The 25,370-nt window shown below is 40.1% G+C and overlaps 1 protein-coding gene across 2 annotated transcripts; it reads left to right on the forward strand.

Annotated features, from left to right (window-relative positions):
* Positions 1–135: 135 nt before the first annotated feature.
* Positions 136–24,182, forward strand: LOC122661567 (extra-large guanine nucleotide-binding protein 1-like). Of its 2 annotated transcripts, none has more exons than XM_043857005.1 (8): positions 136–1,451; positions 1,541–1,678; positions 1,771–1,875; positions 2,004–2,189; positions 3,109–3,289; positions 4,428–4,669; positions 20,488–20,651; positions 23,456–24,182. In XM_043857005.1, the coding sequence occupies exons 1-8, from the start codon at positions 183–185 to the stop codon at positions 24,039–24,041; spliced, it is 2,871 nt and encodes a 956-aa protein (XP_043712940.1). In that variant the 5' UTR covers positions 136–182; the 3' UTR covers positions 24,042–24,182. The 2 variants fall into 2 exon arrangements, with proteins under 2 accessions (XP_043712940.1, XP_043712941.1); XM_043857006.1 differs by having other exon boundaries at positions 3,109–3,280.
* Positions 24,183–25,370: the final 1,188 nt, after the last annotated feature.

A 25,370-nucleotide genomic window follows, 5' to 3' on the forward strand; every position in this document is an offset into this window, starting at 1 on the left:
ATTTCTTCTTGTTTTTATGTGGGTTAGGTTTAGATCAAAGTCTTCTTCTCTGTAGATTATAGAGGAGAACAGTTCTTTTCTTTAAATTTGATCACAGAATTGGAAAAAGCTAGGAGCTTCCTTCCATGCTGGGGTTAACTGGTTAAAGGGTTTTTTTCTGTAAAACCAAAACCAGACAGGAAATGAAGGGGGTTCTTAGCAGTATGTTGCCTGTGGGGGCTTTGGTTCCTGTGAAGGAGGATGAAGTCGAGTATTCGTTCGCTATGGAGTATAAAGGTCCTCTTGTCTCATATGATCTTCCTCGAGCTGTTCCTATCGACATAAGACGGATTCCGACTGCTGCGGTGGTTGCCCCTAGTGCAGTGCCTGATAAAGTGTCCTTGCCGGTTGTCCAACCACTCCTCTCAAGAGATCCTCTGAACAAGAAGTTGTCCAAAGAGCTTACTCGTGGTTCTGATGCCGATTTCTCGCCAAATTCGGTCATTGCATTTGAGCCGCGAAGTAGAGACGGTTATGATTGTCGATTTTCTGATGAATTCAGTAACTCCGACACTGTAGGGTTCTCAAATGGCCACAATGGATGTTGTGACTTGTCGGATGTAATTGATGATAGCTTGGGTGCGCCAGATTTCTCGAATAGCCGTGAACGTTCGTGTGAGTTATCTGGAGGATTAGGTAGTTCAGGCACGTTGGACTTTTCTAACAGCCTTGATCACTCAAATGACTTGTCTGGAAGCTCAGGTGTATTGGGATCTTTGAATGATTGCAAGGAGAGTTTAGATTTTGTGGAAGATTTAGTAGATGATATAAATCCGCTGGATTGGGGCTCGATTGAGTCAGTTTCGAGTTTGCATTTTCTGTCTTCTGAGATTTCTTCTTGCCAGGGTGATGATGCCAACGATATGCCACCTCACGATGCCAAAAGAACATCAGTAGTAACATTCCTTGATGCTGAATCCAGCGGCACAGTTCATGAGGAAGTGAGCTCTGACAAGATAGAAGTTGAGGAAGGAAAAATTAGGCCTGAAACAAAGGGGCGGAAAGGGTCGTGTTATCGCTGCTATAAAGGAAATCGGTTCACAGAGAAGGAGGTCTGCATTGTGTGCAATGCAAAGTATTGCAGCAACTGCGTGTTGAGGGCGATGGGGTCGATGCCAGAAGGAAGGAAATGTGTTTCCTGCATTGGAATTCCTATTGACGAGTCAAAGAGAGGGAGCTTGGGTAAATGTTCTCGAATGCTGAAGCGGCTTCTTAGCCAGTTGGAAATTCAACAGATAATGAATGCTGAGAAATTATGTGAAGCGAATCAGCTGCAGCCGGAGCTTATTTATGTGAATGGGAAGCAGCTTTGTCAAGAGGAGCTGGTCTTATTGCAGAGCTGCCAAAACCCACCAAAGAAGCTAAAACCAGGACATTATTGGTATGACAAAGTATCTGGTCAATGGGGAAAGGTGAACATTGCATCCATCGGATTTGTGTTTCAGTTTTTTTTGTTATGTTGAATAATTTTTGAACTTGATGTTGTGGATAAACTTAACAGGAAGGACAGAAGCCAAGCAGGATTATTACAGCCGATCTAAAGGTTGGGGGTCCTATCATGCAAAATGCTAGCAATGGAAACACTGGAATTCTTATAAATTGTCGGGAGATTACTAAAGTAGAACTTCGGATGCTTCAGGTTTTGTGTTGCATAAGCTTAAGTTCTGTTGAGATTTGAATTGTCATTGAGTAAACAGTTTAATATCAACACCATTCTGTCGAAAATTGCAGTTGGCAGGAGTGCAATGTGCAGGAAAACCACACTTTTGGGTGAATGCGGATGGAACGTACCAAGAAGAAGGTCAAAAAAAGATGAAAGGGAATATATGGGACAAGGTGCAGTTTGCATTTTGATGTGCTATTTTCACCTCTTTTTTTAGTCTGATTCAATTTTGTTTGTAAACATTCATTTGTTTATTGATTTAAATTTAAACTTATCCTTTGGGGGATTTATTACTTTTCAGTCTGGAACAAAGCTAGTTTGTGCTTTGCTTTCGCTGCCAGTTCCTTGTAAGGCTTCAAATACTTGTCAAGGTGGTGTTAATAATCTGGTGAACGGAGTTATCCCAGACTACTTTGGCCAGAGAGCACTTCAGAAGCTTCTTTTAGCTGGATATAAGGGATCTGGATCAAGTACCATATTCAAACAGGTAAAGCCTATTTAGGTAAACCAACTTTATCCGTCACTTGCTAAGTTGTTTGCTATTTATTTATGGATTATTTGATGTTGGAAACAAAGGAAGCAATTGTTCATTCCATGCTGTTTATGTAATACTAATATGTTAAAGCGTTATTTTATTTATCAAAATTTGCAGGCGTTTTTTGTATTATATTGTTTCATTATCTGTTACTCACTACTCTGTTGCCTTCCAATCGATCAAACATGGGCTGATTGGTAGACCTTTCTGTCTCTCTCTTTTCCTTTTTGGTCTTTCCTCTCAACATGGCTCAAACCAAGTTTGACTGTGTTGTTTTGGTTTGTGTTAGCTATTGGAGTCGGTTTCTAATTATTTCAGGTTAGTTTGTTGTGTTGGCAACAATTCCTAGCAGAATTGGGAGTTCGGCCAGTTGCAGGAACAACTTACTGAGTTTATACTTTTATTTCAGCTATCTTCCTGTTACAACTAGGATTATTTTGTGTGCCTTTTAGAAGTCTAACAAGAACAATAGTCCCTGTCCTATTAAAGTAGGAGTTCTAAATTTTCAGGTCTAATAAAAGCAGTGTTCTGGCAGGGCTTGTCAACAAATATGAACTTTCTGCACTAAATTTCTGTTATTTTGAGTTGTCAATACTCCTTAGTAGTGTTTTTGGTTTAGAAAACCTAGTTGTCATCTGTTTCGACATTTTACCATCCCTTCTTCTAAAGTATTTGTATTTCAAAAGAATCTACATGAGCTTTTAAAATTTAGGGTAGATTTTTTTTTGAGACTAGTATGCACAGGTCAGTGGGGTGAATAAAAGATCATGTAAAAAGATAGTAACAGAGTGTTCCAAAGGCTGCAGATTTTTTAAAATAAACTAAAATTTGGAGGAATTGGTGATTTGAGTTGATGATATGCTTATTTCAGGCCAAGATTTTGTACAACTCTGCCCCTTTCTCAGAGGATGAGCGTGAGAATATCAGGATGATGATCCAGAGCAATGTATACAGATACCTTGCTATACTGCTTGAGGGGCGTGAACAATTTGAAGAAGAAAGTTTGACTGAAATCGCAAAAAAACATTCTTGTGATCAATCTGGTACCCTAGGTATACATTGATGCTTGCGTTTCTTCCCTTTTGCTTTTTTTTATAATTTTTCTTCACTTAAATTGCTGATGATATCTTATTTTGTGCATTTTATTGACATTCTGGTTAAGAACTTGAACTTATGCATGATAATTGTCATCCAGAACTTATTCAGCCTTTAACGTAATGTGTAAAAAGATAAAATTAGTCTTCTGCATGGGATTCTGTGATTTATTCGTAGCTTTCATTTATTTATAATGGACTCTGTGGATTTGTGTCTCAGGAAAAGGAAACCTTGATGGTTTCCCAAATTTGAGCCACGTGGATGGTTGATCTGGCTATCATACATTTATCTTATAGCATGTCATTTTAACTTATGGCAAAATTAGTTAAACAGATGATGATGTTCTTAGTTGTTTTGCATACACCTGTATTTATTATATTGTTTCACACATAACCTGCTAAAATTGTAAAACCTGAGAGATGGAGCAGTTAGCACCTGTTCGTTTATGGGGTGGTTTTGCACCTAGTGGCTTGGGCAATGGCTGAACCTGTATGACATAGGTCAGCCCTTGGCCTGGCTGACATTTGGTTCTTGGCATGGTCCAGGCAGGCCTGTTGTGTGACTGTGCTTTAGCATATGGTAGAAGGAAAGGACTCTGTGAGTTGTCCAATGTCAATAAAGATATATTGGAGATCACCTATTTGATGTACATTTTTGTTCTCCTTTGGTTTTTAAGTACGACCAATGAGAGGCCTGATTTTTTGGTTAAGTGAGGACCAACCAAAACGGGTCTCTAAGCTGTATCTATAATCGTTTTTATTTAATCTTGACAAAAATGTAGATCAGACTGGCATTGTCTGACCTTGGCATGGCCCAGGCTGGACTAATTTGCAACCCTACTTCCGCATCTGCTACAACAGCTGTGTAAGCTGTCCGATCATATCAATAAACAAATCTGGGAGACACCCATTCAGAGGACATTGGGTTCTGTTTATGGAGTTCTCTCTTGCTCATTTATCCAGATATTCCGTTCATTGCATTAATCTTCATTTTCTGCAAACATTCTGTAGATGCACATCCAGAGTGAACCTGAATTAGTCATGCCTTACTGGTGAATGGAATGATGTGTCTGATAAAAAAATCTGGTTAAAACAGGGAATGGCAATGAAAGTGATGATAAAATAGTCTATTCCATTGGCCCAAGGTTGAAGGCATTCTCGGATTGGCTTCTCAAAGTTATGGTAACAGGTAATCTGGAAGCCATCTTCCCAGCTGCTACTCGAGAATATGCACCATTAGTGGAGGAGTTGTGGAAGGATGCAGCCATTCAGGCCACATACGACCGGAGAAGTGAACTACAAATGCTACCTACTGTTGCTAGTTATTTTCTGGAGCGGGTAAGATCATGCTCTATGGTTTTCCTTGACCGACTTTAATTGTTTAGTACTTGGAAGAGTTAGGTAATCTGATAGTTATTCATGTTTTTTATGTCATCGATTTTGAATTTTCGGGAGTTGATGCTTGATGTCAGAGATGTGCCTATGGCTGTTAATTTACTATAAGTAGGGGGACAGAGCTCTTAACAGATGTTCCTAAATGCACCAGATATTTTAGTTTCTCATGGATCTGCATTTAAGAAATGTTCTTTGTATGTTATAAACTTATGAGTGGTATAAATGCGTCCCTTTTACGGTTTAAATTGCATTGGTTGGGAAACTAAACATGATAAAATTGCTTTGTAACATGGGAACAACAGATAAAAGGTAGCACTATAGAATCTAATAAGAGAAACAGAAACTTCCTTGGTAATTTCCTTCTGTGTTGGACTGAATGAGGGTTTATGGGACCTTTTCCCCTTCTCTCCACATAATTGCATCTGAACGCTTTGTAAAGATATCTTTCTAATATATTGACGTCTATATTTTCTGTGGGATCCATCTTCACATGGGCTTCACATGTCAAGATAAGAATGAATTTTAATCGTTCAGCTTCAAAGTGGGGTCCATCCACATGGGTGGTTTGACTATCGAGTCATGGTTCTTGCATGTTTTCAATGTTTCTGTCTTCTCCATTATCTTTGTTTGATGACTGAGCTTGTGTCAAGCTGTCAGATGCCTTTTTTTGCTTCAAAATTTCTTTGTTTTTCAAGATTTATCTCGATTAATTCTTCTGCTTCAAGAATCAAATCAAAAGGAGCTCGAAGACACTGTAGATTTTGCCAACTGGTTAATAGCTCATCTTCTTGAATCTGTTGTTCAGATCTCTCATAATCAACTGGTAGGGCTGTAGCAAAGATGTTGTACATCTGAAGGCCTTGTAAGGATATTTTTCTATTATATACTAACATTAACCTTTAACAAACTTCCATATTGATCAAAAGATGAGACAAAGAAGCCCCTCCAAAGAAGGGTGAAGAAAGAAGAAAAAGAGAAAAGCCTTGATGAGACGAAATTATTCTTAGCTGTTTCAAGTTTCTTTGAATGATCTTATTAAAAGGAAAAAAAAACCTGTATAAAATAAACTGGAACAATGGAGAAAGGTTTGGAGTTCTAACCATCAACAAATAAAAGTTTCTACTTTAGTGAGAATCCTCTCTTCCTCCGTCGTCCTCCACTCTCTTCATTCAGAACCAAAAAAAGGCAGATATTTAGGGTGCTAACTAGTTTCTTTCTGATTATTTATTAAAGAAATAAATGAAGAGATAGTTTGAGTTCTAATTTAGGGTAGAAAATTCCAGGTTTTCATACTGGAAAGCGCAATTGAATTTCCCAAATTAAGGATTGCTCATGAATAGTGGGCAAGCCTTGGCACAATGGTTAAGTTACTGTTAAATTATGTACACCAGAATACCATGGGGGTATTCTGGTCTTTTGGGTGTTTTATTTATGTATTTATGAGAAGGGTAGAAATGTAATTAGGGTTGTGATATTGTTCACATGAACAGTGTCGTGAACAGTGTCGTGAACAGTGTTTCCCCTTGTAATCTCTATTCTTATTATTATAAATAGAGAGTTTGACTTATCTCATTGATCATTCAAGCATTATTCCACAAACTTGTTTTGTTAACATGGCATTAGAGCCAAAATTTCTTTGATCTAAGTTTTCAAAACCCACCCCCTTCCTATCGTTTTTTCTTTCCTCCCCTTCTCTCGATTTCTTTTCTCTCCTTTTTTCCCCTTTGCTTCTCCTCCCTTCCTAAGGGCAGCACTACAGAGGTGATCGTATGATCTAGTTGCTGCCCTATTCCCACCTCTGTTTTTCCCCTTTATGAGATAATTTATTTGGTTTGATTGCTGCTGGTTCCTGTCTGCGATTTTTGGAGTTTTCAGAATTTTGAAGCCCTAGCCACTACTACTGATCAATGCTGGTTTTCTGCATATTGGATACTCATCTGCGATCTGGACCAGCTGCCCTCAAGCCTTTTTTGGTTGTTGAAGACCCCTTCTCCCAGTCGATTCCTCTTTTTTAGGGTTTTCTAAAACCCTGATCATTATCGATTTTTGGGAATTGGGCTATTTGCTGCTTTTTTTTATTGGAGCTTCTTCTCTTCATCAAGGACATCCTCTACAGGTTCCTGGACAGATTCGATCAAGCTTCTTCGTCAATTTTTTTTGGATCCTCATCACCACATCGATCTCCAATTTCGGGTTCTCTTCCAAAACCCTGACATTGTGGATCTCTGTGGAAGGGATCTCTCTGCTGCTGCTGATTTTTTGGGAGCTGTTTTGCCCTTCATATTGGCCCACTCGACCTTGATTTCAGCTCTTGGTTTGGTGTAATTGCTGGTTTTTCATTTTCCACAGCCTTGTTGCAACTATGGGTGACTTTGCTGATTCCACTGCAACTTCTAATCAACCTGGACATGAAAAATCAGATTATCATACTTTTCAGCCCAATCCCATCAAACTTGATGGCAGCAACTACCTATTGTGGTCTCGGTCAGCCTCTTTTGCTATTGCTAGCCGTGGTCTCACTGGCCACATTGATGGCACTGTTCCCATGCCTGTTGCCCCAGGTGCTGCCCTGACTCGCTGGCTTGCCAACAATGGTGTTCTCATGTCTTATTTGATTGGTTCTATGACTTTGGACATTGTACATGGGTTCCTCCTTTTTGATACAGCTTCTCAGGTTTGGTCAGCCTGTAAGGAAACGTATGGACAACTTGGTAATGATGCACAGGTCTATGAACTCAGGAAGAAGGTTCTTCATACTACTCAGGGGGACTTAACAGTCTCTAAATATTATGCTACTCTGCGCAACCTTTGGCAACAGTTGGACCACTTCTCTGATTACTAACTTGATAATGCTACTAATTTGGCTGCCTATAAGAAACATGTGGATAAAATCAGGGTCTATGACTTCTTGGCTGGGTTGAATGTTGAGTATGACCCAATTCGTGTTCAAGTGTTGGGCCATTCCCCTTTTCCCAAACTTGAGCAGTGTTATGCCTTAGTCTCCTCTGAAGAAAATCACCGAGCTGCTATGTTGCACCCTGCTGTCCCTGACAGATCAGCTCTTCAGACTACTGTACCGGCTCCTTCTACACCAGTTGGCACTCTCTCTGTGGGTGGTACTACTATCGGCACTATTACTTGTGAGCATTGTCATAAGCCTTATCACACCAAGGACAAATGTTGGAAACTTCATGGGAAGCTTGCTGACTTTGAGGCTAAACGGGCTGCGAAACGAAAACCAAAAACCAAGGCCAATCACTCTGAGTCTGTCACTGCAGCCCCTACTACTGACACTGGCCTATCTCAGGAGGATTTACAAGCATTCCTACGTGTGCTAAAGTCTTCTACTGCTGCTGCCTCTACTACACTAGGTACTGCCACTTCGTCTACTCCTTCAGGTTCACACTTTGCTCGGTCAGGTATTTCGTTTGGTGGTCATTGTGCCTCTATAGCTTCCCATCCTTGGATCATTGATTCTGGAGCTACAGATCACATGACCGGGTCCTCTAGCCTCTTCCATCGTTATTCTCCTACCTCTGGGAAAGACAAAGTCAAGGTGGCTGATGGTTCCCTTTCCTCCATTTCTGGAAAAGGAATCATTAACTGCACTCCTTCCCTTCCTTTGTCCAATGTTTTACATATTCCAAATGTTACTACTAACCTTCTTTCTATTAGTAGTATAACTCGTGATCTTAACTGCAAAGTAACATTTTTTCCTTCTCATTGTGTTTTTCAGGATCTGGACTTTGGGAAGACGATTGGATTGGGTAAAGTGCATGGTGGCCTATACCTGTTTGATGATGGACGTCTCACTCCACCTCCATTACTACCACTACATCAGAATTCCTTAGTATCTTCTGAAATTTATCAGTGATACTCTAGATTAGGTCACCCCCCCTTAAGCATCTTAACATCTTTATTTCCTACTTTGGTCAAACATTATGATAAGACCGATTTCTTTTGTGAGGCTTGTGTTTTTACCAAACAGACACGTTCAACTTATTCTATTTCTAATAAAAGGAGTTCTTCACTTTTTCACTTAATACATTCTGATGTTTGGGGCCCTAGTCGTAAGACTTCGGTTTTTGGTCACCGTTGGTTTGTCTCTTTTATTGATTGTCATTCTAGACACACATGGGTTTATCTTTTACACACCAAAAGTCAAGTTTTTTCTTGTTTTCAGCATTTCCATAACATGGTCAAAACTCAGTTCAATGCTACTCTCAAAGTCTTGAGAAGTGATAATGGGACTGAGTATACAAAGACTCAATTTAAGAAATACCTTGCTGATAATGGGATTGTTCATCAGACAAGTTGTGTTGATACCCCAGCCCAAAATGGTGTGGCTGAAAGGAAGAACCGACACTTGTTGGAAGTGGCCAGGGCGTTGATGTTTTCGCTCCATGTTCCCTTCCAATATTGGGGGGATGCTATTCTTACTGCAACCTATCTTATTAATCGGTTGCGTTCTCGTGTTCTTGACTCTTGCAGTCCGGCTGATATTTTACATGGGAATTCCACCTTTGTGGTTCCTCCCAAAGTTTTCGGTTGTGTGTGTTATGCCAGAGACACTAAACCTCATGGCAAATTTGATCCTCGTGGGTTAAGGTGTATTTTTTTGGGTTATTCTCCAACCTAGAAAGGTTATAAGTGTTACCACCCTCCTTCTCGTCGTACTTTGGTCAGTATGGATGTGGTCCTTCATGAAAGTCTTGCCTATTATTAGTCTACACATCTTCAGGGGGAGAATTCTGGTTCCAGTGAAGATGTGCTTGTGTTTCCTCCCCTTGAAATTTCTCCTTTGGTTGCTGCCCAGCCTCCTACCGCTGCTGTCCAGCCTCCTACCGCTGCTGTTCAGCCTCCTTTGGCTGCTGCCCAGCCTTCTTTGGCTGCTGCCCAGCCTCCTTTGGCTACTGTCCCTTCATCTGTAGGGACTCCTTTACAGGGGGAGTATGTAGGAAATAATGGTAGTAATGATCATTGTCAGGGGAAGTTGACTCCAGTCCAGAGAACCATCAGTGAATTTCAGAAGAAAATTGACAACTCTAATATCATCACCTACAAGAGACTCCAACAGAGGGCAGCATCAATCCACTGTGGCACCAATACCTATCCAATTGCCAACCCTGGAGTCAGATCCTCCTCCTCCTTGTGGTGAGACCTCTCCTTCCAATCTACCTATTGCTCATCGAAAAGGTACTAGGACTTGCACCCTGCATCCCATTTCTCGTTTTGTTTCTTATAGTTCTCTTTCTCCATCTTTTCGTGCATTTGTGTCCTCTTTTTCTTCTGTTCCTATTCCTAAAAATTGACAGGAAGCATATACAGATGGAAAGTGGAAGGCAGCTATGTTGGAAGAAATGAGAGCTTTAGTAAAAAACAACACTTGGGATCTTGTAACCCTCCCTCCAGGAAAAAAACTAGTGGGATGTAAGTGGGTGTTTGTGGTCAAACAAAAGATTGATGGGTCTGTGGATCGGTATAAGGCACGTTTGGTTGCAAAGGGCTTCACCTAAACATATGGGATTGATTATCAGGAGACTTTTGCCCCTGTTGCAAACATAGTTGTCACGGCGTCACGGCGATCCAAGTCGGTGGAAGGGTGTCACGTCGATATATCGACATGTCGCCCGCCATGGCGTTGCCATGGCGAGCATGTCGACCATGTTTAATTTTTTATTTTCTCTATTTTTAATGTCATTGAGTATGCTATAAGATATGTCCTATAACTTCAAAAATCAACATGAAAGTGTACTACACTACTACTAATATACTATGCCACTGGGTCTTTGCTTGAATCATATCCTGGAGTAGCTCCAGTACTTACAATATTTTCACCCCCACTACTAATTTGTGTAGAACCATCCATTAGTTCAACTATGAAAGAGACTACAAAAGTCACAAAACAAAAATAACAATTAAACTGGTTTTTAGGCTAAACTAAAACACAAAATCAAACTATCAAAGTACTGGTTTTTCTGCTATAACATTAAGTTGAAGGGGGAAAAAAATAAAACTGAATTATGGACTAATGGAGTTGAATATGTGCTGCTGTTGTGTGTGGCTGTGTGCAGGGCAAGAAGAAGAAAAAAATAAAACACCTCTCATTCTCTATCTATGTGGAAGCCTGCAACTACAAGGCAAGAAGCGGAAAAGCTTAAAACCGAGAGGTTGTGTGCAAGCCTGCAAGGCTGCAAGTGCAAGGCAACAAGAAGAAAAAATGAAAAAAAAAAAGCGAGAGGTCTCTGCTGTAAGCAAGCTCGCAATCGCAAGGCAAGAAGAAAAAAAAAAAAAAGCAGTCTGTGGGTCAGAATCTGGAATAAATCCCTCCCCCCTCTCTGTCTCTCGACTATCTCCCTGTTCAGCGATTGGAAGAAAAAAAAAAAAAAAAAAAAAAAAAATCCGAGGCTCTCCTCTCTGTCTCTCGAGTCTCGACTATCTCCCGAGTCCCCTGTTCACGAGACGAACAAAGAGGTTGCGAAGAAGAGAAAACAAAGAGAAAAAAAAAAACCAAGAGGCCCCCCTCTCTCTCGACTATCTCCCATTGTACAAGTAGTTGCAACTTGCGAAGAAGAAAAGAGAAAAATAAAAATAAAAAAACCGAGAGGCCTACTACCCCCCCTTGTCTCTCAACTCTCTCCTTGTCTCTGTGTGTAACATCAGAATCGCGTGTGTGTGGGCTGTGCAAGACAAGAAGGGAAAAAAAAAAAAAAAAACGATACTACTACTATGGTGGGAGGAGAAGAATCAAGAAGAAGAAGTTAAGATTAGAAGAAGAAGAGGACTGCTGGGAGGAGAAGAACTGAACTCAAAAATCGAGTTGCGGAGGATGGGAGGAGGAAGAAGAACCAATTTAAACAAAAATACAAATTACGAATAATAAAAACTTAGGAATGGAGTCCTGGAGGTTGCTGACTTGCTGGAGATGTTCGTTACTTCGAAGGAGTGAAGAACTGCTGCCGAGAGTTGCAGGAAGCTTGCCGGAATCTCGTCTCAACTCTCACGAACTCTTCCTCACTTCCTCCGTCTCGACTCTCTGAGGACAACCTTGAAGTCTCGAACTCTTTAGGCGTTTAGCCTTTTGCGATTTCGATTTTCCCCAAATTATTAGGGTAATATGTTTATTGTTGTTAAATTGATAATGTGTATTGCAGGTGTATACTTTTAAGTTACACCTCCAATAGACATTAATAAAAAAGCATCTAAGCTATTAAATGGTTTAAAAAAAAAAAATTTTAAATCTAACTTTTATATGTACAAATATTGACCGATATGCCAACATATCGTGGTATGGCGTCCATGGCGACGCCATGGAAGCCATATCGAACGATATATTTACATCCACCATGGCGTAGCTCGATATGCCACCTCTCCCAGCGCCAGGACGCCATGACAACTATGGTTGCAAAATTGAATACAGTTCGGGTTTTACTATCGTGTGCAGTTAATCTTGGATGGGATCTCCAACAGTTGGATGTGAAGAATGCCTTCCTAAATGGAGAACTTTGTGAGGAGCTATACATGGATATTCCACCGGGTTTTTCTTCTGACAATAATGAAGGCAAGGTGTGCAAATTGAAGCGAGCATTGTATGGGTTGAAGCAGTCATCTCGAGCATGGTTTGGTCGGTTCCACAAGGCAATGACATCTGTTGGCTACAAGCAAAGTAATGTTGATCATACTCTCTTTATAAAGAGGGCTGGTGAGAAGCTCACTGTTCTTATAGTGTATGTGAATGACATTGCGGTTATAGGCAATGATGGGGATGAGATCAGCCGGTTGAAGAGGTTTCTTGGGCAGGAATTCGAGATTAAAGATCTAGGGCTGCTACGGTACTTTCTTGGGATTGAGGTTGCCAGATCTTCTAAAGGCATCTTTCTCTCCCAAAGGAAGTATGTCCTAGACTTGTTGGCTGAAACTGGTTTGTTAGGATGTCACGTTTCAGATACTCCTATGGAGGCTACTGTTCGTCTCAAAGAAAAGGAGGGTGAACCTGTTGATAAAGGCCGGTACCAACGCCTAGTGGGAAAGCTGATTTATCTCTCACACACTCGTCCAGATATTGCTGTTGCTGTGAGTCGGTTCATGCATGATCCCTATTCTTCTCACATGGAGGTTGTTCTTCGGATTCTCCACTACTTGAAGTCAGCTCCTGAAAAAGGCATTCTTCTGTCTCCTAATGGTAACCTACGGGTAGAGGCGTATACCGATGCTGACTGGGCTGGTTCTGCAGATCGGAAGTCTATCTCTGGGTACTGTTCTTTTGTAGGTGGCAATTTGGTCACTTGGCATAGCAAGAAGCAGAATGTGGTGGCTCGTTCTAGTGCTGAAGCCGAGTTTTGGGCTATGGCACAAGGCATTTGTGAGTTACTTTGGTTGAAAGGCTTGCTACAAGATTTTGGTGTTCCTATTCATCTTCCCATGATGTTGTACTGTGATAACAAAGCTGCAATCAGCATTGCACACAACCCGGTACAGCATGATCGCACTAAACATGTTGAAGTGGACAGACATTTCATTAAGGAAACGCTGGAAGAAGGGTTGATTTGTGTTCCCTTTGTGAAGTCTGCTGATCAAGTTGCTGATATCTTCACTAAGGGATTATCTGGGAAATTGTTCCATCCCATTCTAGTCAAGTTGGGCATGATTGATATATTTGCACCAACTTGAGGGGGAGTGTTAAATTATGTACACCAGAATACCATGGGCCATGGTATTCTGGTCTTTTGGGTGTTTTATTTATTTTTTATTTATGTATTTATGAACAAGGGTAGAAATGTAATTAGGGCTGTGATACTGTTCACGTGAACAGTGTTGTGAATAGTGTTTCCCCTTGTAATCTCTTTTATTATTATTATAAATAGAGAGTTTGACTGATCTCATTAATCATTCAAGCATTATTCCACAAACTTGTTTTGTTAACAGTTACGTTATTGCACTTGTTGGTTGCGGGTTCAAATCTTGGAAACAGCTTCTCCTGCGAAGCAGGGGGTAAGGCTGTGTACATTTTTGCCCCTCCCAGACACTGCAGTAGCGAGAGCCTTGTGCACTGGGACACTCTAATGATATATATATATATATATATATTTTTTGGTGAAAGACACTAATGATTACTACATTAATGGCTTAACCTTTTGGCTTTGTCATTATGCACAACATAGGTAATGACGTTGAAAATATGGTTGTTTGCTTCTCATTGGGGTTTACTTACTGTTGAAGAGTTTCTGCATTACTCTAGGATTCCTTCTCCCCAAAACATGTCAATGTTTAAGAAATACATTATAGTGTATTATCGCAGGGGCATGTTTGTAATTACAGTTACGGTCAGGGGCATATGTACTATTAACGATTACAGTATTTTTCAGTATTTATAAATATATGGCTGTGAGTAGGGTAACATCTCACCCTATTGATCTGTTTTTCTCTTTGATTCTTTTCTTTCTTTATTCTCTCCTTCGGATCCTCCTTTTCTTGGATCTGTTCTCTGTATACTGTTAAATATAGTCTCTGATTCGGTAACAGTCAATACCTTTTAGCAGTATTGATGGGCCAAACTTTGCATACCATCACCATCCAAACAGCCAAGATCATGCACACCTCAGTATACAGCTAAAAATTATTATGTTTATTTTGAGAAGAATCCAAATTCTTGTCTAGTATGCATGTCCCTATTGCTGTAATGCGTTCTTTATGCAGGGCACCCTCATTTCATTGCAATGTCACTGCTAGAGGATTTTTTTTCCCTGCCATGAGTATGTTTATGGCAGTCCAAAGGTTTTTGTCTCCCGCTCCCCCCGCACCCGGGTATCCTTTTCTGTTAATTCCTTATTTAGTTAGCATTGACGTCGTAATTAGATTAGGATTTGGAATTTTGAGTTTGCATAGGGGTTTAATTTCACTTCTGGTTTTATTTGGTCTATCTTTATATTTAAAGGCAAATAGGAGTTAGTTGAGTCTTCGGATTAGTTTTAGCTTTTTAATTAGTGTAGATAATCCTTTAAGTGGATGTATTCTGACTCACTAGCAACTGCCCAATCACTTCTGGCCTTGTGCTTTATATACCTTTATAATCTGCTAATTTTGATTATTATGAAATGGTGTTAAATTTATGGCAGAGAATGGCTATCTTCTTAAGGTCTTGACGGTTAAACCTAAAACCTGTTCTTGATGAACAGTCCTCTTCTCTTATATTTTATTGAAGCAATCGACTTTCTGTTTCGCAAATCATATTTTAGTTTGCCTCAGAATTTCTGCACATTGGTCTGATCAATTGGATCAGTTTTGAATTCTTCTTCAATGATTACATTTTTGTCTAGCATACCTATGTTCAGAAAATCTTTATCCCAACAATGGCTGATTTATTGTTCAGTCATTGCCTCAGCCTGATTTCATACCCCTAGTGTAGTTGCTCCCATTACCCATCATGCTTGTGATATCATTAACTATCTGGTACCCAAGGTACGAGGTTTCGGTCAGGCCCGAAACTTAAATTTTGGCCGAAATTATGTATTTTTTGTGGGAATTTCGATGTTGGGTTTCAGGGGACAAATTAGGTCATGAAACTTGTAGGACAACCTAGTTTAGGCCCTCTAAACATAGGGGAACCCTTAGAGTTAAAAACAATCACATCCAAAATGGTAGTTTGACTTCGAACCCTAGGTTGGTAGTCTACATTGAATATATACACTGATATGGCCTCTTCCACACAATCTTTAGTATTAGAACACATATAACTCATGTAAACCAACTTAAATAAGCATTTGGAATGAAATGATATCAAATTATAAACCATTAAATTAATCATACATCAAACATTGTTTGTTACAAAGAGTGACATATATAAGTCAACAATAGTCCACTACAAGCAATGAGTCACCACTATGCTCAATTGCTCATCCTATAATCCTGGACTCCTAGTAGTGAAACTAGTGTCAGGATGGATCAAAACCACTAGCAAGTTTGTGCTGCCGAACCAATTTAGCCTCCGATTGTATCACATAAGCTGGCCATGTTATAGTATGGCGGAAGAATTGTTCGAGGTCGTCCACAAAAGCCAATATAAATGGAATCATCAACAAACTGGAGGCACTCTAACCAAGGGTATGGATCTCTGAACCGTACAGAATTCGACCGAGAGACACTGCTACTGGATGGCTTTTGTCGAACTGTCACTGGCATGTATGGTTTGGAGGCCGTGTACGAGAAGATGTTGTCCACAGAATTTGACCTTGTGCGTAATTGACCCTCATAGCCGGAGACAAAGGGTAATGAAAATGAAGAGCTCAACTGGCTAAACAAACCATACCCAGTATAATGACTATAGTTGGAACTTGTGCTCCCTATGCCATATCCATAAGACGGTGCATGCCACTGCTTCTCACGCATACCACTCTCCTCCATACTTATGCCTTTGAGAGTGTCTATCAAGCTCTTGACATTGACATGATGCTATCATGCTATTTGTCAGGTGGTGGTATTAATTGGCTACGTGGGCCTCTCGAGTAGCTTGTACGTGTGGCTTGTGCACTGTGGTCCTCAGCCTGTGTGTCATGAGTGAATTGAGTCTCCCCTGTGAAGCACACCGTCTCCGGATTTCAATCCTGGTAGTGGTTACTCTCGCGCATCCCCCCATCACTATCACCATCACCACTGGAATGTGACCAATCGGGTTCCTCCTCGCCATCCCCGCCAACTTGAAATTCGAAAGGTTGGGATCTGTGAATGAACACGGCCTCACAAGATGACATATACTCGTCCACATCAATATGCATTTGACTGACTATCTCGGGTTGGGTCTTCGCCCAATCTGATCCATGATAGGGTCACCTCGATCCCTCACCCATTGTTTTAGAGGATCCTTATCATTTGAGTCAACTTGGAAAATGTTGGCAAGCTCGATTTTATTATTATCACCTTCCATGCCTCTGTGTTGCATCCTCAGTCTCATGTTATAATGCACATACACCAACTGCTCTAGTCATTTGTAACTCAATTAGTTCCATCTCTTGCTGTGGATGAGTGAGAATATACTGCAGTTGCGCTCGCATTTGGAGGCAGAACAAGTTTGAAAGAGCACCTTGATTGCTATCTTTCTCAAGTTAGGTTTGTCTTTCCCATAGAGCACTCATCAGTCGGTTGCATTAGAAATTTAGAATATTAGGATTGTTTATAGGTATATGAATTCAGTAGAGACAAGATGACAAATAATGCACTGAACCTACCAAGGTTTGCAGATTCTCTAGCAGCTATTACAGCTGCACAACTGAAACTCGCTAGAGCATCCTTGAAGTTCTTTATCTATATTCATTTCAAACATGCCTTGAATTAGTGCAAAATTGAGTAATTACATTCCTTATAAATTAATGACTACCAAGTCTCACCTCATTGTTACATTTTGCCTGTACACTTGCATTAGGCTCTAACTTTGTCACCACATTTTCCATTGCTTCTAGCAATGATTTCATCTATCCTAAATCGATGCTTGTAGTAATACATGGGATTGAGGTAGTATGCTGATAATTGCATAAATAACTTGTTAGTGCTTATGAATATATAAATGGAATGTAAATTAACTTAAGTATCTTGAACATAATTTATAAAACTCACCAGCTCTATCTAGTGGATCCATCAAATGCTTCTCCCAATGGTCCTCAATAATTTTTAGGTATGCATTCCCACCTTGAGGTATCACAGCTCTCACGTGATCCTTCATTAGCTCCATAACCGCATAGAGGTGTGGCAATGTAGGCTTCTTCTCTTAGTCTACCACCTTTAGGATCCTTACCACTGCCTCCAATAAAAGAGGACCTTCTTTAAGTCCTACTAGAACTGGTCACTAGAGATGGTCGCTTGTGCTGCCTTAGCCCCTGGCGGACTCGACTCCCTCCAACTAAAACCACTCCTTACTAGCAAACATGGACCTTAGGCCAACCATCTTCTCTTGAAAGCTCTGCAATGTAATGTAGTTGGTGGCAAATCTAGTAATGCTAGGCCTCACCAAATCCCCTTTGTACTTCTCCCTCAATAACTGTAAAGAAAATCTATGGTTATAGACAAATGTGGTCCTTATCTTGCCATTTCGACCACACCCGCTACTAAGGATTTCTTCCTCATGTCCTTGTGCACGAGGTCAATGCAATGGACAACACATGGTGTCTAAAAGAAGTGGACCTACTACTGTGCCTGTTCATCAATCTCTCCCTTGCCTTCTTAAAGTTACTTTCGTTGTCCGTCACCACTTATAAAACTTTCTGTGGCCCTACCTACTCCACAACTTCCTTCAACAACTTGTATATATGTATTACATCCTTTTTCTCCTTGGATGCATCCACTGACTTTAGGAAGACAGTCTTACCATCACAATACACCACCATGAAGTTGATGATGGACTGTCTAGTGGGTCTAGTTCAACCATCACACATCACAACATCCCTGTAATGTGTCAATGTTCTCATCTAGCTTCTTTTGTTGGGACAAATAGACATTCATCAATTCCCATGGAGTGGGTATTTTCACTCTTGGGCCAGCCCTTCCTGCAGTGTCAAGCATGGCTTGGTAGTATGTTCCCTGAGCAACATTAGCTGGGATTTTATGATGGAATAAGAACTTTGAAACAGCATCACCAAGTTTCGCTTTTATATTACTCCAGGCTTGCTTTTATAGTTCTCTCTGTTTGGTATCTTGGACCCTTTATAAAAGAGGATCCTACTATAACATCTCAATGGGATCATCTGGTTCTGGTGTTGGGGGTGCCCTCGCACTCTGTGATCTTCTGAACGACAAATCCCCTTGCTTCTACTTCTTCCTCCTCTCTCTTGCGGGCCCTGCCTCTGATCTAATTGCTCTAGAGCCAGAGGCACCAACTCCTTTCCCCATCTCTGCAGCCCTAAAGCTCTCCATCTGATGTGAGACTCGGTTCTCTGCCCTAGCCTGCTGGAATTGTCTTCTCTCTGCCTGTGTCTCGAAATCCTCAGGCCTGTAATCATTGTCAGAGTCATCAAAGGCAGCCCATGGGTTTCTCTGACACTGCCTCATCAAACTCATCTCTTGCCTTTTGCATTTGTCCTTTTTTAGTCTTCCTCCCTTAAAGTGTTTAGCCATGGCCTGCTACACCTGTTAAGGAACCATGGTGCATATGGCCACATCCTTGTATCCATCAGCCAAATGCCACTTCAGTCTAGTAGCCCCTCCAAAATTTAGCACCTCACCTTCTAAAAATACCTACAACGTGACTTTTTCTTATCATTTCCTATAGGATCTCCATGCTTCCATGGTATATCTCCACCTCCACCCCCACCCTTAGCCATTGTGCTCCAATCTTCTTACTTTTTACAATTTACATAAAAAAATGCATGCATTATTAGCTATTCTACATCATTTCAAACTCCTAAAACAATCATATAGCAATTTCCTATTTTTATCCTAACTCTTAATTTTGTTCTTAATTAAAAATAATTTTCTAATTTTTTTAGAAATAATGATACCATAATTTGTCAAAAATAATAATGGCATGAGACATGAATCATCATTTTCAGTTTGAAATACAGAAACAATATTTTTCATCAATTATAAAGAATTTTCAAACCGAAACAGAAATTTTCATTATTTTTTCTGAATTTTCTGTATTTTTTTAAACAGGAATTTAAAATTCCATAAATTAAATCATTAATTTTCGGACAGGAAAAAAAAAAGACTCCGTGAGGCTGTAGATAGGCCAACGGTGTCCAACATATATTAAAATGACCTCTAAACACCAAGTATTAACCTCATTTTTTTTTCAAAATTTTGTGAGAAAATCAATTTTTTTTTTGCAGAAAAACTAGAAAAATATTTAAAAAACAGAAAATGAAATCTGGCTCCGTGAAGTCATAGATCGGGCTACAATGTTTAACATATAAAAAATTGAATGACAACATCCAAGTAAAGATGTGAAGATGTGTGGAATAATGGGGGTCTGAAACTGGAAAGGCAATGGAAACATAAGGACTTGTTTCTTTCGATTATACTTATAATTTGAAAATGAAGTGAATCACATCATGGGCCAAGCTGCAGTCTTCTAACCCAGCATAGACTTTGATGTTATTAGTTGTCGTGTATTACGTGACATACACTGGAGTTGTTCATCATGAGTACTGACATTCCTGCAGGGTGGACCATGTTATACTGAAAATAGAGCTTGGTGAGAAATCAGCATGGAAATTGGCTACTCTTTCAAGAAAGTGGCGTGCTTCGAAGGAAACACGGGTTTTAGCGTTTACTGTTAAAAAGGGTTGGAAGTTGTCTCTGGTGCTAGTGGACCTCTAGAATGCTCAATCCCTGTCTTTACGCATGGTTGGTTTTAGAGTCTAGTGAAATGTGTCAATTACATTGTTGAGGTTTTTTGCTACATGGCAGAAGAAGAATTCCTGTATTTTTAGGTACCTCTGGTTTAGTGCACTGGTCCATCATGCATTGTCTTTCCTGTGAATAGTGTAATTTCTGGAATTAAACTAGTCTTGGGAAGTTGGTCCTCGCGTGGTTGATAGGCTCAAACTAGGCACTGGAAAGAGGGTTGATGTGGTGTGACATGTATACCCAATTTGACCACCAGCTTGGTGACTATGGTGTAGGAATGATCTTAAAACAGGATTCTGAACCTGGAGTCCCATTAGCATATCTGTGCTTTTCATCTATTTGTTTGCATGCCTCCATAATTCTTAGCATGCGAAGCTATTTTTATAACAGTCAGAGCTCAAAATTCTAAAATTTTATGTATTCTGCAGGTTGTTGAGATCTGTAGGACGGACTATGAACCTTCGAATATGGACATCCTATACTCTGAGGGAATCACTTCATCAAATGGGCTTGCATGCATGGACTTCTCATTCCCCCAGTCGGCATATGGTAGCAACCCCGACACTGCTAATGAGCATGATCCCTTGCTAAGGTCAGTATCCATTTTTCATACTTTGGTTGTTGTGCATCTATGCATGTTGCCTCCTGATTTGTTTGACCTGGCACCTGTGAGATCACCTAGACCAGAAAACCTTTCTGATTAGATGGAGATTTAGTACTGGATAGGCCACCAAATGGACCGAGTGTTAACAAATGCAAAAAGTGCGAACAAGGTGCATTGGCCCCCAAATGGCCTGAGCATCCACCTGATTTTGCTACTTTTCAAGGGTTAAAAAAGGCCCACAAAAAAAATTGTAGGAACAAGTAAATATTATTGTAAGTTATAAAACTAAGAATTAGAGTGACTTGTACTTGATTGTACAGATAAATAGTGGTTCCTGAATAAAATGAAGAATATAGTACTTGCTATGGATTCACCAAACCAAATTTAAGACGACTGGTAAAGGGCTCCCTGATGGCGATCCCGGGGTTCAGAAACCCTTGTTGGAATCACTATGTGCCCTAACAAAGAGTATAAAGCTTACATCAAAGAATTAGTTTTAAAAGAGTAAATAAGTTGAATTTTATTAAAGGATGGCACAGTAAATAAATTGAAATTTACCATAGGATGGCAGTATCGTAATTTATTGGAAGTTCAACTATAAGGGAAAGGAACATAAGCAAAAGGAGTGTAACGTTTAAGTCGGAGGGGTAAACTCTGAATGACAAAATAAAATAAGGATAGAGGGTAATAGTTCTAAGAAGGGAGGGTAATATTGGAAAGAACAATAAAAGGGGTTCAATATATCACCAAAAGGTTGTCTTCAACCTCCAGAACTCGAACCAGTGTCAATGAGGAAGTAGTGTTCAACTGGGGGATTTTGAGAATGACTTGAGATGGCCCTGTAGCTCTCTGCCAGGTATCACCTAAGAGTTCCCTTGTCCTCACCCCAATATCAGGTAGATCCAGCATCCAAAGAACTGGAACAACTCCTCTGAAATCGAAGCCAGCAAGAGTTGCAGGTTAAGGTATGAGTGCTGGTAAGTGAAACTCTGGGGTTAATGTCGCCTGGGGCAGGTGAGAACACTCCAAAAAGATGAGGGAGAACAGAAGAGTGGAGGGATTGATTGAATCCCGAGTTTGGGAAAACCGAAATACTGCTGGGATGAGGGAAAACAGCAGCAAGGAGAAAATAACAGAACAAAAGAGGGAGATGGGAAGACAAAGATGGCAGAGAAGAAGAGAAACGAGAAGACTCTCACAGCCACACTCGTGGTAAGCAAACTCAGTAAACTTTCTATTCCGAATCTGTCTTTCGTTGGTTACAACCATGTATTTAAAGAAGATAATAAAGAGTCCTAACTGGATTCTAAAACTGGAACAAACTCTAAATCAAACGCTAAAACAGACTACGAAACAGAAAATAATCCTCTCCAATTCCCTAAAGCTGTGCAGTGCAGCAGTGCTAGGTGGAGATGTCTACAAAACAGGATCTGAAACCAGTACCTGCAAAGATAGGAGAAAAGAGAGAAAGAGAGAGAAGAGATTTGCTGAGAACCATGATGACTCAGCTTATATTTATCACGGACAGGCAATCTTTATTTATCATGTTTAGTTTACAGCAAATACAGTCTAAGTAGAACTCCTACTTAGAGTACAACTCAAGTCAAACCAATAAGGAAACTAAACCAAAGAACTCTAAGAGACTCAACTCACTACATGATGAGGAACACTCCCCCCTATCGTAAACAGTCTTTAACACGTTATCCATAGTAAGTCTATTAGAAAGAAAGAAATTGTAAATAACCCAGAAACTCTAAATATCTCTACGTGTAACTGCATCACTCCCCATGTGCCCTATTTGGTTGCAATTCCCCAGAAAATCTCAACAGTACATTTTTCATGATTTCTCCTTTGTGTATGAATCCAGATTGAAATTTTTACACATGGATGTGTTAATTGAGCACCAAATGTGCTTCCATGTGGCAAAAATTGTACTATGGAGATGATCCCAGGAACACAACCATAGTGTATTAAGGAAGCTTTGGCCAACATAGCATTCTTTTTGTTTGAACAGAGCCTCCTGTACATAAGCACCCACAAAATGAAGAAGAGTGCAGCACAATTTCAGAACAAAAGAAAAAGAAAAAAGGAAAAGGAAGAAGTGAGCATCTAAAAATTAAAAAAATAAATAAAGAAATAGGAGAAGGATTGAGCTGTCAAACCTATCCTCTGTTTTGACAGAGTCAGACTCCCCTTGAAGTGGTCTGGCCAAATGAAATGAGCACGTTGAGTCTCCCCTAAGAAAGCTCTCTTGATGAACGAAAGCATTGCCCTGATTAATTTCAGAGGCTGAGAAAAACCCAAAAAAGAGCAGACGAAGGAAGAAAGTGTAAATGGTCTAGTCATTGTAGGTGGAGGAGGTAAGCTTCAATCCAGTTGGTCCTCAAGTACCAACTCCTCCGCCCTCTGCTTTCCTCTTTTTGTCTCATCAGTTGTATGTTATAACAAGGAAACCCAATAGATACTGAAATAGGCAAAAATTACACAAGAAGCAAAATATGGAGGAGATCAAATTATAAATCTACCTTCTGTGTAAGTGTAAAACTTGAGACGATTTGGATAATATTAACGAGGCAAGTACCTATTTAACCGGAGTTAACCAGGTGAAGTGCAACAGAAGTGCAAGCCGGCACTTGGCTTCGCCTTGTGCCTCAGGTTCTGTGGCTTGGTTACTCCTGTGACAACACTTGTTGACAGGGAAAAGCAAGGATTAAAGTTTGACATGCATATGGTCTGATCGTTGAAACAATTGAAGTTTTATTTTGTTAATATTTGGTTGTCTGTCCTTCCAGGTATCAACTCATTAGAGTGGATGCAAGAAGCCTTAGAGAAAACTGCAAGTGGCTGGAGATGTTTGAAGATGTTAGACTTGTCATATTTTGTGTTGCCTTGACTGACTATGATCAATTCTGTGATGATGGGAATGGGATTGCAGTGAATAAGATGTTGGCTAGCAGGAGGCTCTTTGAGAGCATCGTCACTAATCCTACTTTCGATCAGATGGATTTCCTTCTGATACTCAACAAGTTCGATATGTTTGAACAAAAGATTGAACAGGTCCCTCTTGGCGTGTGTGACTGGTTCAACGATTTCAACCCACTGATCAGCCACCATCGCTCCAACAATAGCAGCTTCAACAATAATTCGTCGCTGGCCCAGCAGGCTTCCTACTATATTGCTGTCAAGTTCAAGAGGCTGTTTTCTTTTCTTACTGACCGTAAGTTGTATGTTTCGATGGTGAATGGGTTGGATTCGGATACCGTTGATCAAGCTCTCCATTATGCAAGTGAGATTCTGAAGTGGGATGATGAAAGAGCCTACTTCAGTATCAGTGAGTACTCGATTTACAGCACTGAAGCAAGCTCCACTTCCCATTGATGTTGAATGGGAATGGCTTGTACATGCTCCAGCTCTTTGTTTAAATCAGTATTCAGTGCCACTGTATATATACATAGTTTGTGTAAACTGTAAATCAAAAGAAAAAGAAGAGAATTGTTTTGGGAGCAAGTGCAAAATGGTGATATACACTTTCATCAAGGAATGATTCTTGTAGCTCTATATTTAGGATCGAGCTCTTCTACGGTGTTGGGGTGCGCTGGAAGTTGTCCGGTGCACCCTCAGGGGTTGACACGTGGCCGAGGTGCCATTCAAACGACGAGGATGGATGCGCACATATGAGTGTGGTGCACATGCGATGGAGAGAAGAATTTTCAGCTCGGGTGTGTGCATCTATCTATCCATGCCATTTGAATGGCAAGTCGGCTAGGTGTTGACCTCTTGGGGTGTGTTGGAGAGGAGCCCATTCCCTATATCAATGGAAATTGACATCACTTTAGTCAGAAGTCCACAATGGGAGATATGACCTGTTATGTGTCGTTCTTGATTAGGTGTAGTTATTTGTTATTGTGGTTAATTATTATTAATTATATGTATGTACGGGATTGTGGTTAGTTATTATATGCAGTTATTAAAAGTAGAATGAGTTGTAGGGAGATATTGTAGGAGTGGAGAAGTGAATAGTCAATATTATGCATGTATTTATTGATGAATGAAGAAGTAGAAAGTAATGAGAAAAATCTTAATTAATTTTTGAGTTTATCGTGAGAGAGGGTCGACTACATCCCAATAAGCCAGATGTCCAGCTTCGTCAGTAAAACCCTTCTATTTTCTCTCCTATTTCTTCTTTCCACCCTTTATTTTTATTTTTTTTACTATTTTCTCGCTTCCTCTTCCTATTATTTCTCCTCTTTATTCTTTTATTTTTGTAGATTATCTTGCACCCAATCAGCTAGAGTGGCTAGTTTTGTCTTGAACACTATTTCTGCATTATCAGAAACTTCAATGGCATATTAAGAGGTCGTGAACTTACAATTGGCCAAGGCTTAAAACATGAAAGTTGTGGCTCTTGAACTCTGAATTAATTTTGTTCAAGAATCTAGTAATTATAGTTCAATCAAGAAAGTTACGCTTGTTTTACTGGTCAAGGGTGAACCACAGGAACTCAAGGTTGACCGTGGAGTGAGAAACCCTAACTAGAAAATCCCCAATATCACTCGTTCTACAACAGGATAGGTAAAACATATAACTACTCCTCCAAATGAGTTGATCCATAGGGTCAGGTCATACCATACCACAGGGGCTTCCGCACCCTAACGAAATTAGTGATGAGCGATAAGGCTAAGCCCTCTGCTACCATCACAAATCTAA

The sequence above is a fragment of the Telopea speciosissima genome, chromosome 5, assembly GCF_018873765.1.
Source record: "Telopea speciosissima isolate NSW1024214 ecotype Mountain lineage chromosome 5, Tspe_v1, whole genome shotgun sequence".
In the NCBI taxonomy this organism is placed as follows: Eukaryota; Viridiplantae; Streptophyta; class Magnoliopsida; order Proteales; family Proteaceae; genus Telopea; species Telopea speciosissima.

Coding starts and splice junctions, on each gene's coding strand:
- LOC122661567 (XM_043857005.1), top strand. CDS start 183: ATGAAGGGGGTTCTTAGCAGTATGTTGCCTGTGGGGGCTTTGGTTCCT. Junction 2,190..3,108: donor CAAGTACCATATTCAAACAG/GTAAAGCCTATT, acceptor TGCTTATTTCAG/GCCAAGATTTTGTACAACTC. Junction 20,652..23,455: donor GAGCATGATCCCTTGCTAAG/GTCAGTATCCAT, acceptor CTGTCCTTCCAG/GTATCAACTCATTAGAGTGG.